Genomic DNA, 18,436 nt, shown 5'->3' with positions numbered 1-18,436 from the left:
ATTATTATTATTATTATTATTATTATTATTATTATTTTACGATAACAGTTAAAACTACAAATACATTTTTTTCATGGTTTCTGTTGTACATATCAAATAATCAGTGATGCCATAATAAATACCGAATACCCCTTAAGTCTAATTCTGAGAAATTACTAGTCAACGTACCCTAATCATTTGCTTCTTTGAGAACGAACTAATTTCCGTATAAAATAATACATTTATCAAATCGATAAATATCATTAATTTTCTTTATCGATAGTTGTGAAGACAAGAGTAAAAAAAAATAAAGAAGTTTCGTCGGGAAAGACTCCGAGGGAAGGAGGGGTTAAATCTTCTCTTACTCTTGTTAGAGTTTTCTCTCCACCTTATTCCCTGTATCTGCACCCCCTTCTCATACATAATAAATGGACGACCGCAACTTTCCTAAAAGAAGCAGTGAGTAAGGGAAGCCTTGAGTGAAGGGATTCTCACCAACACTCATTCACTTACGCTACACTCTTGGTCCCGGCATCAAGTTCAACACAACTGAACCAAAAGAGGACTCCCAACAAGGACTTTGTTACTTGGGTTGAACTTCTGTTTCCTATTATCTGCTATCAGAGACCGAACTTACGGCATAGATGAGAGAATTCCAAGTAGATTGTATTAGTAACGATATTTTTATTTAGTAGCCTAAGTTTAGATATTTCACTTCGTCTTCTCATAATTCCAGTATGCATACAAAGTGACCATGGCTATATGGTTAGTAACGAGATGTGTCCAAATTTCAAAGTCTTCCCACCGAGAATAGAACTTCTGACCACGTGCAACAATGGTAACGCTATATGTATTAGACTTGTGGGAGGGACTGTGGATCTAAAGTGGGGCAGTTAATAATATAAAGTCGCCTTACGACCATGTTTCATTAGCATTGGCACTGAAAAAGACGCCTTAAACTCTAAATCATGAACATATTTTTCAGTTTATAGTCATCACACGTACATTTATGATAGTTAGGTATGTCATAATTACATATTTAGTTGTGTACTTAGTTCAATACAAAGTAATTTTTATGCTACACTGAAGAATACTCATACTAAGACCAATAAAAGTCTCTTCACCTGAATGAAGATAAAAGTTAATACCACATATCACTTGTAAATATTTTTTTTCAGTTTATGTTCATAATATACACATTTGTAAAAATTAGGTGAGTTTTACTTCAACACACTCATTTAAAATCCGGCTCAAACCTCTTGACGTCTGTCGAAAGCCAATGGTGTGCTGATGCGACGTTGTCGGATTTCGCATCCTTTCGGGTACCGGCATAACATGAAACAATAACGCGAGAAATTAAGATATTGAAAAACAAATTCGTTCTTACAAATTTAGTAACGCTATAGTGACATATATCATAAGGATATACCTTTGAAATTGCTTTCTCCTAATTCAGGAATAAAACCATTAGACAACGTCGCCCAACTTGCATTGGATATTGTGAAAAATAGAACACGCCTTAAACGTCAGGAGGTTTGAGCCGGATTGTAATAGTATAATTCTATTGCTACACTGGAGAAATACATCAAAGAAATATGTAATACATAATATAAAGTATTGGCATCCAATGCTACATTACAACAGCTGTTTCTGAAAAACAGTAGCTAATAAAAGAAACGTAAGGTCAGATTCGTTTTTCTTGTTCTGCAATTAACAAGAATCAGCTATTTTGGCAAAGAAAGCATTCAACAATTTTTTTTTACTGTTGTCCGTATAATGAATAAATATCATACAAATAACTAGAGGAACAGTTTTAACATAAACTACACAGATTGTTCACATGGGGAACGTACTCAAGGTGCCTAGAACTATAAACTCATGCGTATGTGCGTAGTGGTTAGGAACCCCTTGGATATTAGACTTTTAGGTAGAAGGTGGTAAGCATCAACCATAACTGTCCTATTAGTCCAAAACATAGGATTCAATTGAGACTGTTTGTTCTGCGTCTGGTTTCTTTATTCCATATAAATGAGTTACCAGCAATAATGAGACATAACAGTTAATAATTTAAAGATCAAATGTTCTAAATGAAGTTTACCCGTCTCTAGTTGTAATGAATTTGTTTATAGTGAAATAAATGTAATTGATGGTCAGCCAACTAACGTTTCAGAGGCGCAAATAAATTAGAACATTTTGTTAGTTAGGTGCCCAAAGTTAGTCGAAGGCACAAGAAGTATATTCCTTTCAATCTTCTCTCGCAAAAAAAATCTACATTCTCTAGAAACCGTTGATCGAATTTTTGATGTTAAGCTCATTTTAGAAACAACGCCTCTCTAAAAGGAAAAGTGTTGTTAGATTACGCTATGGAATAAAAATTAGTAAGGGTTTAAGTTGCTGCTTTGTGTTTTTACGCCCTTTTGCAACAGTATAACGTGGATTCCGAATCACGGTCGGAGGCTGAACCCAATGTAGTTGGCAGGTACACAATCCATCATGCAAAGATCAACCTTCATATTATAGCCTGTTTCCCATTTCACTATCTCCGTCCAACAGAGTTGATCATTTCTAACTTCGTTCAATGCACTTAAACTTGCTTTTAACATTTTTGGACAATATATATATATAAGAAACTATTGCTATCCAAATTCCAAAAGTTCTTCGAGGGGAACGATGGTTCAATGGTAGAAAACTTGCCTCTGGTGCGTGAGGTCCTGGTTCGAAACCCGGCCAAGTAAGTTTGAGAAGGACAACATCGTGTCCATGGCTTTTCTCGGGGTACTCCCGTTTCCTTCCACATTCTAGCTCCATCAATTCTTCCATCATCATTCACTTGCTTTACTCATCGTCTGCCTTAGTCTAAAGGGCATAATCGTGGGACGTTAAACTGAAAGATTTCATTTCATTTCATTTTAAAATTCTTCAACTTTCGACAAAAGCATCACCACGCTATTATTTGTAGCTGATATCAGTTAGAAGAGAGTTCACCTTATCTTCAAAAAAGCTTTTCATTGATAACTTTCCTTTTTTTAAAAAAAAGAAACTAATTGTTTTCTCCAAACCATTGGTTCATTATCCAAATTGTCTGCACGCTAGAGACATATTTTGGCGTCAGAGAGGAAACAACGCAGCTAGCGATAATTATTAGCCTGTATGTGAATATTACAGTACCGTACGCATTACATTCAGTAACATATTTGGGGTTTAGGTGGAACGTTAAAAAGAATACCAACTCAAAGAGATTTTTAAAAACTTGGATTCGGTACGAGTGGTCCCGGGTTTCCGGTGGAGGTACTCGGTCGGAAAAAATGTAAAATGCTTTTTTAGGCCAGATATTTTGAATGGGATTATCCTTAATTTTCCTCATTCACACCAGGCAAATGCCGGAGTGGTACCTAACTTATAGGTCTCAGGCCGCTTCCTTCCTACACCAATCCTTTCTTTCTTCCCTTTCCTCGGATAGTGAAATCGCCGAGGAACGTCATCCCTCATACGTGAAGGTGGTGACTCAGTGGTAGAGTGTTCACCTCCGGTGCTTGGGGTCCTCGGTTCGATCCCAGCTCGCGCCGTGTGGACTTTGTGGTAGACAAACACCGTGCTCGTGGGTTCTCTCGTTTCCTCCCACTTCCTTCCTTCAATCATTTCATTTATTTCTCATCATCACCGTCTCCTTTAGCCTAGCCAGCATAACCGTGGGACGTAAAGCTTTTCCTTCTACGGCTAAACGGCCATAACTGCCGAAAGCCCAGAAATCTAAAACCTAAAGCCCTAAAATCGTTGGAAGTATTTAATAATAATAATAATAATAATAATAATAATAATAATAATAATAATAATAATAATAATAATAAAAAGAAAACAACAAAAAGAAGAGTACTAATATAAAACAAAATGTAGATGAAAGTCAGTTGATCAGAAATAATTCCTTGTCAACGCTGCAAAAACTATCAAGTTCTTCATCTATCTAAAACAAAGACAAGATAAGAACAGCAGTCTTAAAATTACATTTGGCTTAATGTTTCTAAACACCATTGGTTAAAAACTATCAGTCAGATAGCATAAAATTTCACATTTCCAATTCAGAGGAACGGAAATCGTGCTATTTCTTATGCTATGATTGGGTACTTTAAAACCTATGTTTTGTAAATAATATTCACTGATATAAACGTTATCTAGTATTTTTTGCATGCATACTCTGTCGAATTTTTTTTGTCTATTCATAAGACTTTCCAGACCCCAATAATAATAATAATAATAATAATAATAATAATAATAATAATAATAATAATAATAATAATAATAATAATAATAATAATAATAATAATAATAATATGAAATCTACCTCCTCTCCTATGAAATTAATAAATCAAAATTTATTACTCCGCTATAAAACATAAACTTATATACGTACATAAAGAGTTAGAAATTGAATAGAGATGTTATAATCAAATTATTATCAAGGTCACACATGACGGAATATTCAGCATAAAAGAATGACAGTAAAAATAGAGCACTTTAATGGTGTGATAGTATGACCAGTACATTTACACGCAGAACGAAACCTTTATCAATCGACATGCTGGAACGTTCAGTGTGACATGGTCGGTGGATATTCCAAAGAATGCTCCACTTTTTTTTGTATATATATATATATATATATATATATATATATATATATATATATATATATATATATATATATATGCAGGTAATCTATCATATGTGGTAAGCACTCGTTAGCTAATATAGTATCATATCTATTATACTGTCTTAGTATTTTCCAAAAAAACAAGCATTATGTTATGTGTGTCTTTTGTTACGTTGATAATTTAGAAAAATAACATAAGCAGGGAAAGAGGAAAGAGGATCGTGTGCTTAGACAAATCTACAGAGACCTGTAAGTCACACATACAAAGAGGTATTTTTTTATTATCTATATTTTGAATTCGGTTATTCTTTTTCCTTATATAGAATGTACAGATTGTGATCTGTTTCGCGTGATTACCGTAGCGTGCGAAGTACATATACAGTACATTGTGTGTGAGAGTGCTTGATTCTTTCTATGAAGAGTGTATGTGTTTGTATATATATATGAGACATACAATGAGATATAATAGGCTTGTAATGATCCGTAATGACGCGTGCCCTTGTGAAATCATTGTGTTCATTGTAAGCATACACAGACTCTGATGGTAAATATGATAACCGACAAATACAGTATATTATATCTCAACATTCATAAGTCCCGTTTATTCAATTGGCATTAATATATATTTTTTGCTTATTATTTTTGTTTGAATAGGTTCTCCCTGTTGAAGTGTTTTCTATACGCTTATATACTTGTAGATTATGATGTATAATATCTGAGATTTTTTTATCGTTTTATATTTTTTTTTAACTCACCTTGTATTATTTACTTACTGCGTGTACTTAAAATGATTTTTTTAAAATAGTTTAATGTAGCACAATATACTAAAAAAGAGAGGAAAGCTTAATGAAAGTGAATGAACCTGAAATTATTTGTCTGTATGTGTTTTTGCAACGGGACTTGGATCCGAGACCACAAATACCAAAGGTGCACGCGCCAGCCACACACACACATGACCAGCGGGCCTATTACCCTCTCAAATGTAATCCACGTTAAATTAAAATACAATTAATAATAATAATAATAATAATAATAATAATAATAATAACTCCTATGATATATACTTCGACGTTAAGGAAGACTGTGATGATGCATTGGATGGTAATGATGGAATAAATAAAGTGGAAGGAAACGGAAGAACACTGAGAAAACTCACGCACACGGTGTTTGTCTACCACAAAGTCTATTTTGCGCGAGTTAGGACCGAAACAGGGATCCCATTGAGCAAAGGTGAGCGCGGAGCCACCGCAGTCTTCATTTGCAGTACAGACAAACGTCAAACAATAATAGATTCTAGCTTCTAGAAAGGACGTAAGGACTCGTTATTTTTATTACAAAGTGTTCTGCAGTTGCAAATCAAAATAAATTAATCACTTATTGTTGTACTATGGGGTCTCAATGGTAGAGTTGTACTAGTTCGGTCCTCGGGTAAGTAAGATTGTGGTGGACAACATCGTGTCCTGGGTTTTCTCGGAGTACTGCCGTTTCGTCTTTTTTTCTTAATTTCATAATTCTTCCATCATCATTCACTTGCCTTAATCATCGCCTTCCTTAGCCTAAAAGGCGTATTCGTGGGCCGTTAAACTTAAGGACAATGGTTGTACTAGATGCAAGCAATTGCCATTACTGGGTCTTAATTCGGAACCGGGTTAAAAAGAGAGGAAAGAATTAACCGGCCATTTATGCTTTGCTGTTATGCAAGCCTGCATACCAACAATGTAATGCGGGTTGCGAACAGGCAAGGCGTTCTGAGAAATAGTAAATTATGACCATATTTTTGACACCACACCAATCCACACGAACGGAGCTTCCAGAAAACTACTTAATGTTACTAGATCTGAGATTTATTTTGTAGAAAGCTGGTTACACTCACACATAGAGACACAAATATTGTTTTACGATTATTAAAGACATGGTAAACTAGCATAAAGTAAATTATCCATGTGCGAATTATATATCTACTCATATTGTATAAGAAAAGAAAAAGAGTGTTAGGAATGAACCAAGAACTGCATCAAAAGATTGCGATGTTAGCCAATAATTAGTTTTTGGATCAGGGGTCACAAAATTTTTGAACGGGCCGTAAATCGAGTTTTCGTATTTTCTAAGGCATAAGCATATCATACTGAATTAAATGATGGTTTGCGTTTGACTACACTATATGTAGTTCTCCAGATATAAGGTCTACAAGAAAATTTTTTTTATTGAAATATATTGGATCTTTGATCTATTGATATCTCTGTTGAAAATAGAATTAAATCTTTCAGTTTTCTTCCAGAATTATGCCAGCTACCCTAAAGCAGACGGTGATGATGAGAAATGAATGCAATGGTGGAATGAGTAAAGATGGAAGAACCCCGAGAAAATCCATGCACACAGCATTCGTCCACCACAATGTCCACTTGGCGAGGGCTGGGATCAAACCATTGGCCCCAAGCATCAGACGTGAACTCTCTTCCACTGAGCCACCGAGTCCCCAATATCCAAGACAGGAATGAAATAATCTTCCCGAGAAAACGGACTGTAATCATTGGATTAGGAAAATGACACTTTGCTATTGAGCGGAAGGGGAGGAATAAAACATTTGAAGAGACCACTTAATATGAGGGATACGTAACTATATTAATCACACAGTTACTAGGATATGTGTAATTACTCATTCATAAATGGTCTCTCGTAGCAGAACAAGAGAGAAAAATGTCCATCTCCAGGTTTTGGAAGGTTAGATTCAGTTTTTCAAAATACACGACAAAACATATTAGATTTTCTTACTCATCCAGTAAAGTATTTAATACATTTACTGTAATTAATAAAGTTATAGAACGGCCGTCAATAAAGATGGTTTTACATAAAGTATTATGTACATCAAGGTGTGATTATTCGCTACTTAGATTGTGTATCGCTCATTTGATCTCCCTTTGGAAAATGTTTCTACGTTCGAGTCCATTAACAAACCCGGCCGAGAGAAAGCTCGAACTATTTACTAAAAAAATAATTAAAAATTCGTTTTCGTTCAGCAGTTGTCATGTGAAATAACGGACGGGCTACTAGCACTACAATCTTACACTGAGAAAAAAATGTAGGTGGCGAACTTAAAAAGGTAGGTTACATGCGTAATTCCTGTAGTGTTTGGACTTAACGTCCAGCAGACGTAAAACTGAAAACGCATGTTTAATAATACTTTCCGTATAAGCGTTCCATCTATACGTACTTTCCATGCGAAACAATATCAGCGCTCAGGTTCTCACATACAAATGGACGTATATAACATATAGCTGAAGAATATAATGTAAGTATGTGCATGTGATATACGGAAAACTGTTATATATCAGACATCCTGCAACGGCATAATGTAACGTCTAAGGGCAGTGCGTATGTAACATGGATAACGTATGCTTCTTACTGATTTCTGTAGTAAGCAAGAGGATTTTGTATATTTGTACAATATACCGCTGTCCGGAGAATGGATTTGTCTCTGTGTATAAGGCCTACTAGCGTAATTCTAATAACATTCAAGCAAATAAGACCCACTACTGTTATCTTAATAACATTACATTCTAGGAGACCCACTAATGTTATCCTAATAAGGTTACAATCATATAAGATCCACTAGCGTGATCCTAATAACATTACAATCTTGTAAGAACTACTAGCGAGATCCTAATTACATTACAATCATATAAGACCCACTAGCGTTATTCTAATAGGATTACAATCAATCATATAAGGTACACTAGCGTGATTCTAATAACATTACAATCTTGTAAGGACTATTAGCGAGATCCTATAACATTCCAATCATATAAGGCCCACCACAGTATTTTAAGATCGTGAAGATAACCTAGAATAAATTTTAAAATAACATACGGCGTATATTTGAATTAATAAAAGCTTAGGAACGAACATGAAGAAAAAAGTGGTCTCTGGCAACCCTATTAAAAACTTGCTTGTGATTTAGAATTGATATTGTCACCAGTGACCCATAAAATTATAAAATATTCGTATGTTTGCAGGCGAATTGATGTATATCAAGTAACACATGTCTTTTGTTCTTTCAAACAGCTATAGATATCATGCAGGGCATTCTAACATGCTATGTACCTTTGCTTTATGTTTATCATTTATTTACACCATATGCAAAATACGTTAATAAAACAAAAGTCAAACAGAAACACTTGTATTGTACAAAATTTTACCAGTTGTATTTTTTAAGTAACATATGTAACTTTATTTGACAAACAATTCATTAACATTGAAAGACTGATTTGATCAACCACCGCCAAAGTTAGCACATTGTTAAATACTGTTAACAATTTGTAAAGTTAACATTTTAGCAACTCCTATTGGCACTGATTACAAAATATTCTTCCTTGCGCCCTCCTACCCCTAACACACACAACTTGAAGATAATTAAAAGATTAAGATAAGATTAATGTACTTTTAAAATAGGTAAATAAAAAGGAAAAAGTAATATTTCGGGAATAATTTTTGAAGATGCAAACATAGAAGGTATCAGGATCGAGTATGGATTTTGGATTTCGAATAGAACAACAATGAATTTCGGAGAAGTAATTATTGAGGCTCAACAACAACTGAAAAGGTATTGTTACGCAAAGTAAGTGGTACCCCAATGGGGTTCAGGGGTACAGCGTGGTACCTAATTTCTGCATTTTTAAAATTTTTGAAACATATGCCTCTCAAATGCTGTAAAGAACGATACAGATAGCTGTTTACAGAAAATTCCAACTCGCTATAGCTCATGATTACTGAAATATGGAGTAATAAAAACCGATCCCATAGAGGTGTGGGTTTGCGTATTAGATGGTAAAACTTCAAGAAATTAATTATTGATTCCTAAGAACAACGTCAAAAGTAGTTTCAATCCAAAATATACACATCCCTATAGGGTTTGGAAGTACTATGGGAGTACTATGAAGCTTCCATCATTACCCTATTCCCGTTCCTCTGGGTCCGAATATTAGTCTCAGTGTTTTATTCTCAAATACTTTCAGTCTGCGTTCTTCCCTCAAAGTAATCGACCATGTTTCACAACCATACAGAACAACAGACATGATTCTTGTTTTATATGTCTTAAGTTTCAAATTCCTCGACAGAATTCGCGACGACAAAAGATTTTGAACTGAATAACAGTGACAATTCCCTGCTTTCAGTCGATATTTAATTTCCTTGTGTGTATGGTTTTGGTATATTAATATTGATCCTAGATATTTGAAAGTATCCACTTTATTATTTGATATTTTGACGTATTCATAATTTGCTGTATTATGACCCCAGCGTATTTCTTTGCATTTAGTTTTCTCTGTATTTACTTCTAAACTCATGCCGCTGTAAGCGTTTAACAAGACTTTACATTTCTTTCTATTGTTCTCCTATCATACCCTATTAAATTTACATCATCAGCACACGCCATAACCTGGTGAATACCATTCATCACTAGGTCCTGGTTGCTATATTTGCTTTCTCTTATATCGTACTCCAAAACAAAGTTGAATAATAATCCTCGCATCTACAACGCATCTCCTTGTTTCAAGCCATTCTCAACACGAAAGCTCGTGAACAAGTATTTTCCTATTCGAACGTTACTTTGGGATACTTTTAAACACTTGAGTAATCTAACTAGCGTTTTCAGTATTTCAAATTTTGTAAAAATATGTACAACGTTTCCCTGCTAATTGAGTCGTAGATCTTTCTAAAATCAATAGATAATTGATGTACCGGTTTGTTGTATTCCCATTTCTTTTCGAGTATTTGTCGAATAATAAATATCTGGTAAATAGCTAATCAATTTCGCCTAAATCCGCACTGAGAATCTCGAATAATTTCATCTGGCATGACGTCAATCTTGCTAACACAATGTTTGAAAGAGTTTTATGGGATGATGACAGAAGAGAAATTCCTTGATAATTGTTTCAATCAATTTTGTTGCCTTTCTTGTGAATTAGAACAATTAATGATTCTTTCCACTTGTGGAAATTCCTCTTTGTTCCAGATAAGAACAGTAAATATGTGTATATTGTTCTATAATTTTTCCCCTCCAGATGTATGTAAAATTAACTCAGCCGGAATATCATTTACACCCGGAGATTTGTGTTTTTTCTTGAAAGTTCTTTACAGCAATTTCTATTTCTTTTCGATTAGGTTCTGGAATATACGGCTCTGCTGTGTGCATTTTCCTTTCTCCAAGAACACTAGTTATTAGCTTTGTGTTAAACAAATTGTCCAAAAAATATTTCCATCTATTCAAAATGCTATATGTAATAATAAGAATGCATGCATGTAAGAATTTTTCCGTCGGCTTTAATGTATAAGCGCGAGGTAGATAGCCTTTCTTAAATTCATTGATGCCCTTATACATATCCAGAATGTTTTTGTTTTTACTATTATCTTCAAGTGCATTAACTTTAGCTTTCAAAAATCGCGTTTCTTAGTTGTAGAAGCATTGAAAGTTTCTCGCGCACAAATAGTAAAAAAAATGGCACATATCATTTAATTTAATAATGCTAAAGATAATCCAACTGAATTTATTTTTAAAAATTGAAGAATAAACTATCTACGGAGAAAGGAAAGAATTAAAGATATCAATAATTGAAAGAGGCCTTAAATCATGCATTTTTTCCTCATAAAAGATGTTTATACTACAAAAATAACTTTGCATTCATTCTATAATAATAATAATAATAATAATAATAATAATAATAATAATAATAATAATAATAATAATAATAATAATAATAATAATAATAATAATAATAATAATAATATAGGTCTGCTTTTCTGTGTTCAACAGAAGTCTCTAAAAAACATGTTAGTCTTCGATCTTTCCACAGAACAGTGGCGTACGCAGAAGTTCATCAAGGGAAGGGGCTCATGCTTCCAAGTTAAGGTAATTTCAATGGTTGTATATATAATCTTAATATGGGAAATTTTAACCCGGAACTTCCCACCTTAAGTATCCCACTGTCACATAGATTGTGTCTACTTTATCCATCTGATCTCCTAATACCTAAGCATCTCTGGCTATTAAGGAGACATAACCTTCTAAGAGTCGCATTTTTTTTTTCGGGGGAATGGGGACAGCTTCTTTGAACTAAAGGAAATATTCATTTTGAAAGAGAAAAAAATAATGAAAATATTGCTATAATTTGCGAAATTCTGTCCTATACCCAAACCTATAAATAGCATTGGCACATAAGTACCAGTTAAATATTATTAATGAGCAGAACTGTAGCTACGGGCTGGCCAGAAGGGGACTCAGCCTCCCCTCAAACTTTCAGTTGTTTGTTGGTATGTGTACATGAATCTAAGGTGAACTGTTGTTCATCCCCGCAAAAATAGTCTCGGACTCCATTTTCTTAGTGTTCTGGCCAAAGGGTCTGCTAAGTAGGTGCTTGAAAATTCACGCGTACCAGGATTGCTAACTTGATTTCTTCACCGACTGCAGTTTGACGAGAAATTCTTCATTTAGTATACGCTACTACTCACCATACTAGAATCAAATAAGTGGCCCCACGTAGCGTAGTCGCTAACGCTCTCGCCTTCCGTGCGAGCGGTCCCGGGTTCGATTCCCGGTGGGGTCACTCGGTCGAAATTTGTAACACGCTTTTTCAGGCCAGCCACCCTGAATGAGGTTTTCCTGGGTACCACCAAGCAAATGCCGGGGTGGTACCTAACTTATAGGTCCCAGGCCGCTTCCTTTCTTCCCTTTCCCCGGATAGTGTGCTCGACGAGGGACATCATCCCTCAAATCGTGACGGGATCCTTAGATGCCGGATCCTTAGATGCCGAAAGCCCAAAAATCTAAATTCTAAATCCTGAATCCCCTGGAATCAAATAAGAGATCCTTTGGGCACTACATACGATCAACCCATAACCCATCTTATCTATTAAAATCATTATAAGTCCGTGTAATTAACTTAATTATTGTGAAAATAATACAATTATGAATTTAATGCTTATTAATTTTTAATTAATAAAAATAATTAATATCAAACTAAACATACTATGGGATAGAATACTAAACAAAGTGAATGCTTTATTTCGTATTAGGAAAATTTTAGCGGATATTGTGTCGATATCTGATGGAGACTATTCATAAGTGGTTTGTAACATTGTTTTGTATAATCTTCTGAATTTTGAAATCTTTTATGTGAATAAAAATTTTAAAATTATTGGATTACTGACGTACACACTTAAAAGTGTTTTTTTATTAATGTTTTAAAATAAAAAAGCCCCCGAAGCTATTATACACAAGATTTTTTGTCTACGTATATAAAAAAGCAAAGATATATTTTCTTTTCAAATATATAAATACTGCACAATAAACAAACAAAAGAAGATAAATTTAACTACAATAAGAGTAATAAAAATGTTCTAACATACATTGTGTCTTGGAGACCAGGACCCACACACTAATGATGCGTCGTCCAATATTCGTGTCTGCAAATAAACATTTATGTTTTCTGTAATATCTCTTTTTTTAAAAAACTGAGAACTATTTTTTTTTGCTTTTAGTTTTAAATTCGGGACATAATTATTTTACAAAGAATACATTGTTTTAAATAAAATATTTACTATTGTGGATACATTTACTTTGTTTTTTTTTTTAAAGTAAAAGATTCGGAAATAAACTAAAAGAAAAAGAAATTTTGTTTAGATGTCATATATGAAAAAGACTATTCTTCCATTCCAGTAATGTAGATAGGATCACAGGTTAAACTGATAGTTGACAGTAATATGTAGGTTTCCAGTGTTTCATAGAATTCTCCTACAGATGTCACTCAAGTAATATTATTCTGAGAATGTATTAGAATTTCAACTAGTATATTCTTTATTATGGGTATTAATATATTACACATGTATTAATAAAACACATACACTAACCAAAGCACTAATTGATATTAAAAACACTCGTGTAACAATTTCAGCACTGTATCATCGACTTTATACAGGGTGTTACGAAAATGCGTCACGATGTTTTGGGAACAGGTACCTTGCATCAAAATAAGAAAAAAAGTTCATATGGACCTGTGCTTAAAAGTGGATAATTTCGGAGTTATAGGGTGACGAAAACCTGAAATAAGTGAACTTTAGAAGTTCATAGCTCCACTAATATGGGACCTATCGTAGTCAGGTCAAGACATCACTGAGGAACTGTTACGTGAAATATCCAAATATTCATGTTTAAGAATGCTTCAGTACTTTCACACCAATTTTTAGAGAGGTAGATGGAGAGTGATCAAGTACTCCTAAACAGCATCTCTAAAAATGATTGTACAAGTACCGGAGGTTCTGAAAGATTCATAATCGGATAGTTCACATGCCAGTTTCTCAGTGATGTCTTGATCCGACTACGATCGGCCCTTTAGTAGTGGAACTATGGACCTTTAAAGTTTTTTTTTTTTTCAATTTGACACCCTTTAACTAGGAAACAATGCACTTCCGACTAGAGGTCCAAATGAACTATTTTTGTTATTTTGATGTTAGGAATCTATTCTCAAAATATTGTGACAATTTTTTTTAAACACTCTATATATACTATACACGTTATGAAGGTACAATCTAAGATAACAACTTAAATATAAACAGAAAGTGAAAGGAGGTCGAGTATACTCTTCCAAGAGACAATCAAGTTTCCTCTTAACTTTCTCTGTACTAAAACGTACATTTTCATTAAATACGTGTCACATACTTTTCCTCAATTATGCACTCCTTTCTTGAATTTAGACACCTGCCCATATGATAATGTTGTTTACATTTTTAATTTTTTATATGTGTCTCTTTCCATTTTGGTTTGCCCAGAACTTCGTGTAGAGTATTGTACTATATGGATAAAAAAAAACATGGACGTTACGCAAAAATGATGAAAACCTAATGGAAGCTTTCGAAGTGTGGGTATGGTGAAGAATGGAGAGAATTAGTTAGGACGAGCGGGAAACGAATGAGAAGGTGTTAGAAATAGTAAGGGAGAAAAGAACAATTTTAGATATTATTAAGAAAAGTAAGAGAAACTGGTTGGGACATTAGCAAAGAAGAAACTGTATTATGAAGGACGTGGTAGAGGGTATGGTGGAAAGAAAGAGAGGGAAAGGACGAAGAAGACTACAATTAATTAACGATATGAAAACAGAGAAATTATACGTGAAGATGAAGAGGTTATCGGAAGACCGTGGAGCATGGAAGCTCCTCAGTTGCGGCAAGTGACCTGCCAATAATGGCAGAATATCGACGATGATGATGATGAAGGAGTGCATCTCGTAACATTATCATGTGCCACTCGTATGGAAACCGTTAAGATACAATAATTTGTACAATTATTTCTTTGTATATTGAACTGGTGTAAGGAGGGCGTTTTCTGAGGAAATGAGGGTAGTCAACGTAGACCAGGGGTTTTCAAACTTTTGGCAGTTGAGTCTCCCCTCAACCACCAAAATCTGAACGCGCAACCTCTTTCAGAAATGAAATGTGTCAACAACATAGATACACGTGTTACTAAAAGAAAGCCTATCACTATGATAAACTATGTTTCATTTATTAATCACTAATGGAAATATCTCATTAACACTGGTGATCTACATTGTACACATTGACTATACCTTTTAATGTTATTAGCCGGTGTAAATAATTATAAATTGTGGTAAGTCAGATATTTATGTTAAAACTGAAAAAATGCGAGCAGAGAAAGAATTAAAATAATAAAACCTTCACATTTAAATTTTGAGCAAATTCAATGGAATGTATGAGCTCGTTTTGAGCCACACAATTTATTAAATCTCGGCACATTTTTGAAATGGCAAGACGCAGATCTTTTTTACAAAGTCCTCACGCCTACCCTAACAACCTTCGGCGCCTCCCCAGAGAGGCGCGCGCACAGTTTGTAAACCCCTTATTTGGACGCAAGTAGGCCAATATACAATCTACACCATTTTGTTTAACATGAGTTAGCGAGTCTGTCCGTCTAATTATAACAGATTTAGAAGTATGTGCCTCAATATTAGGAATATGTCTATCGGTTTAGGAATATATGCCATACTGATACAAGGAGTATCTGTTTTACGACAACTTTCCAGAAAATTTTTTCGACTTCATTGATACCTGACTTGTGTTTTCTTTTGAGGTTATGCAAATGAATGTTATTTGGGACGGTCGAAGTCCCCGCAGAACAATAATGTAAAATGTGTGCAAAAAATAACACCCAATTAAAAGTATCTGGAGGTGCATAATGTGGTAACAAAACTATGTAGCCTCCACTACATTTACAGTAAAAGTAAATATTTGATTTTGATGCAATACGATGTGTATTTTTCTTAAGAGTTTTACCATTATTTGGAGTCAATATCGGCCAAGAATAAATTCAACCCTAACTTGGAAGGTTTTTTTTCTATATGTCATCTGATTTTTTAAAAGTCGTAATGAATTTGGTATGGCAATACAAGATTTTATTTTCTTTGATGCTTCCCAAAACACCATTCTTTGGGATTGAAATCAATTAAGATTGAAGGTTAATTTATCACACCTTGAAATATTGAGTTAATGAGAACAAAATGTCAAATTTTACAACCTCTATAGTTCAATCAATAGAGAAACTGCGTTCTGATGTATTACGGCACAAACTTCGTTCAGGCAGTCACATCGTAGACAGTATGTTGTTAAACATAGTTGTGGAAAAGTGCACATGAAAAATACACAATTGCGAGTATTTGTTTCCTTTACTTACAAGTGTTCTAATTGGTATCAATCTCTAGACATCTCTAAACATCTAGCTCTGTCAGATAAAGTATCAACAGTTTATTTTTTGGGTTAGGATTGGTGAATGGATGCATCCTGTAAGCCAACAGTTTGAGTGAAATTTCGTGCTGGTGGCACAACAATGGGAAATCAGCCACAAGCCGGCTACGAACAGAATATTCTAATGAGCTCGTCTGGAACTCTGCAGAAGTGGATCCTTGGGAAATTGTTAATGCAATTGTAGATGAGTTAATCATACACTATACCAGTGTCATTAGGCTGTTCTGCGCAGTAGGAAAGCTAATAAGTTGTTCTCATAACCTAGAGCCTTTCTATTTGAACTGTGCCCCTTCTGGCGTTACTGTCGATGTGTGTGTTCCTGTACCTCCCTCGAAAGAGGAGGAACAAGTTGCTTTGGCCGAGATCTTTCAGAAGTTACATGCGGACAAGATTGCCACATTCAATTATTTCACGGGCTTCACTGTTCACTGTCTTGTTAGCCATTCTAAGTAGCCTACGATCTTTATTCATCAAGAGCAAACGACTGAATGATAAATTGGCAACACGGCTGAGGTCATTCACTTCTTTTCCGTAAGCAAAGGGAGAATTTTCTCCGTCAGAAGGCGGGGTGGGGGTGGGGCCGAAGTATAGTTCGCATACTTTCCGAGGGCACACCTGATATAGACAGGCTCTAGTCAACAAAGGATTGCCGTCTGGAAGATGTTCAGTTATCCGAGTGTTTTGGACTACCCGAGATTTCCTGTATCGGATTGTCACTTCCAATAGAAAATGGATATGCTGCGAAAATCAAAGACGGCCAGAACAGTGTTTGAATAGCTATATTGCTGTCCAGGACCGCTTTCAAAAATGTCTCTTCCCTACAGAAGATGTGGTTGTTGGTATGGTAATCTATGATGGAGGTGATCCACCATGCCTTTGTCAGCCGAGGCGAAACCGCCACTACAGATCGTTATAGTGTTAATCCTGAAACTTATCCCTAAGCATGCCGCAATGGTCAACAGACTCCACAGAATAATCAGATGAACAATAGTTGATTAGACAGCGACGCACAGCTTGAAATATTTTATAGATTTCACCGATAGATAGCGTTAGAGTAGAAACAAAGTAACTGTGCTATTAATTAGTGCTTAGAACTGAAAGAAAAAAAACTTTTCAAAGCTTAATTGTTTCAAAACTTTTTAAAGGCATACATGCAAACTTTGCGATTCTACACCTGGCGAAATACTAAGGCACCCAACTTACTGTAGCAAGTTTTACGGGACACAGTGGCTTAGTTGTAGAGTTCTAATCTCTAGTTCGAAAGGTCCTTGGTTTGATCCTAGGCCATGCGAGTTTGTAGTGAACATAATGGTATTCGTAGGTTTTCTTGTAATTATTCCATTTCTTTTCACATTTCCATTCCACCATTTTCTGCACAATCATACACTTCCTTCAATAATCTGTCTTCTTTAGTCAAAACCAGTAAATTCTGTATGCCATTTTTATTTTCATTTTTAGGAAGATTCAAGCGGGGACACGGTAGTTCAGTAGTAGAGCGCTTACCTCTGATGCGTGAGGTCCTTGGTTTGGTCTCCGTTCAGGTAAGTTTGTGTTGGACAACATCGTGTCCGAGGGGTTTTCTCGTGGAACTCCCGTTTCATCTCACTCGCTCAGTACACCAATTCTTCCATCATCATTCACTTGCTTTAATCATCATCTCCCTTTGCCGAAAGGGCATAATTGTGGGACGTGAAACTGAAAGATTTCATTTTATTTGAGGAGGATTCACTGTAAGAAGAATATTTTACTTCAAAAGCAAAGAATAAAACTATGACACATCCCACGCTTTTGGAAAAAAAGAGAAAAACAAAGAATACCTGTAAGGAGTGTCAAATTAAAGTAATTACAGGGGGGTTGTTACATTAACTGAAGCTAGAAGAGGGTTGTTTGCTTTAAAGAATGACGTAAACAGTTTGACAAGCAACACGTGACAACTGAGACGCGAGTGATGAGAGTGTGGCTAATGTGAAAATTGTGGTTCTATATGTATATGTGTGTGGCTACCAG

The 18,436-nt window shown here is 34.9% G+C and overlaps 1 protein-coding gene and 1 non-coding gene across 4 annotated transcripts in view; one reads left to right on the top strand and one right to left on the bottom strand.

Annotated features, from left to right (window-relative positions):
• acj6 (abnormal chemosensory protein 6) overlaps positions 1-18,436 on the bottom strand; it is a 244,224-nt gene that overhangs the window by 73,733 nt on the left and 152,055 nt on the right. Inside the window, exon 2 of one of the 3 annotated variants that reach the window (XM_081727861.1) lies at positions 13,025-13,081. The exons of the other annotated variants lie outside the window; for them this stretch is intronic. Within the exon in view, the coding sequence (XP_081583987.1) occupies positions 13,025-13,081 (57 nt within the window). The remainder of the gene's footprint in view (positions 1-13,024; positions 13,082-18,436) is intronic. 3 annotated transcript variants of the gene reach the window in all.
• On the top strand, positions 12,148-12,222 carry TRNAG-UCC (transfer RNA glycine (anticodon UCC)). Its single transcript has one exon. It is a non-coding gene; the product is annotated as a tRNA-Gly (tRNA).

This window comes from Thermobia domestica, chromosome 10 (genome assembly GCF_964235325.1).
Source record: "Thermobia domestica chromosome 10, izTheDome1.hap1.1, whole genome shotgun sequence".
Taxonomy (NCBI): domain Eukaryota; kingdom Metazoa; phylum Arthropoda; class Insecta; order Zygentoma; family Lepismatidae; genus Thermobia; species Thermobia domestica.
Note: the sequence above shows the minus strand (reverse complement) of the source record. Positions and strands in the feature narration are given on the sequence as shown.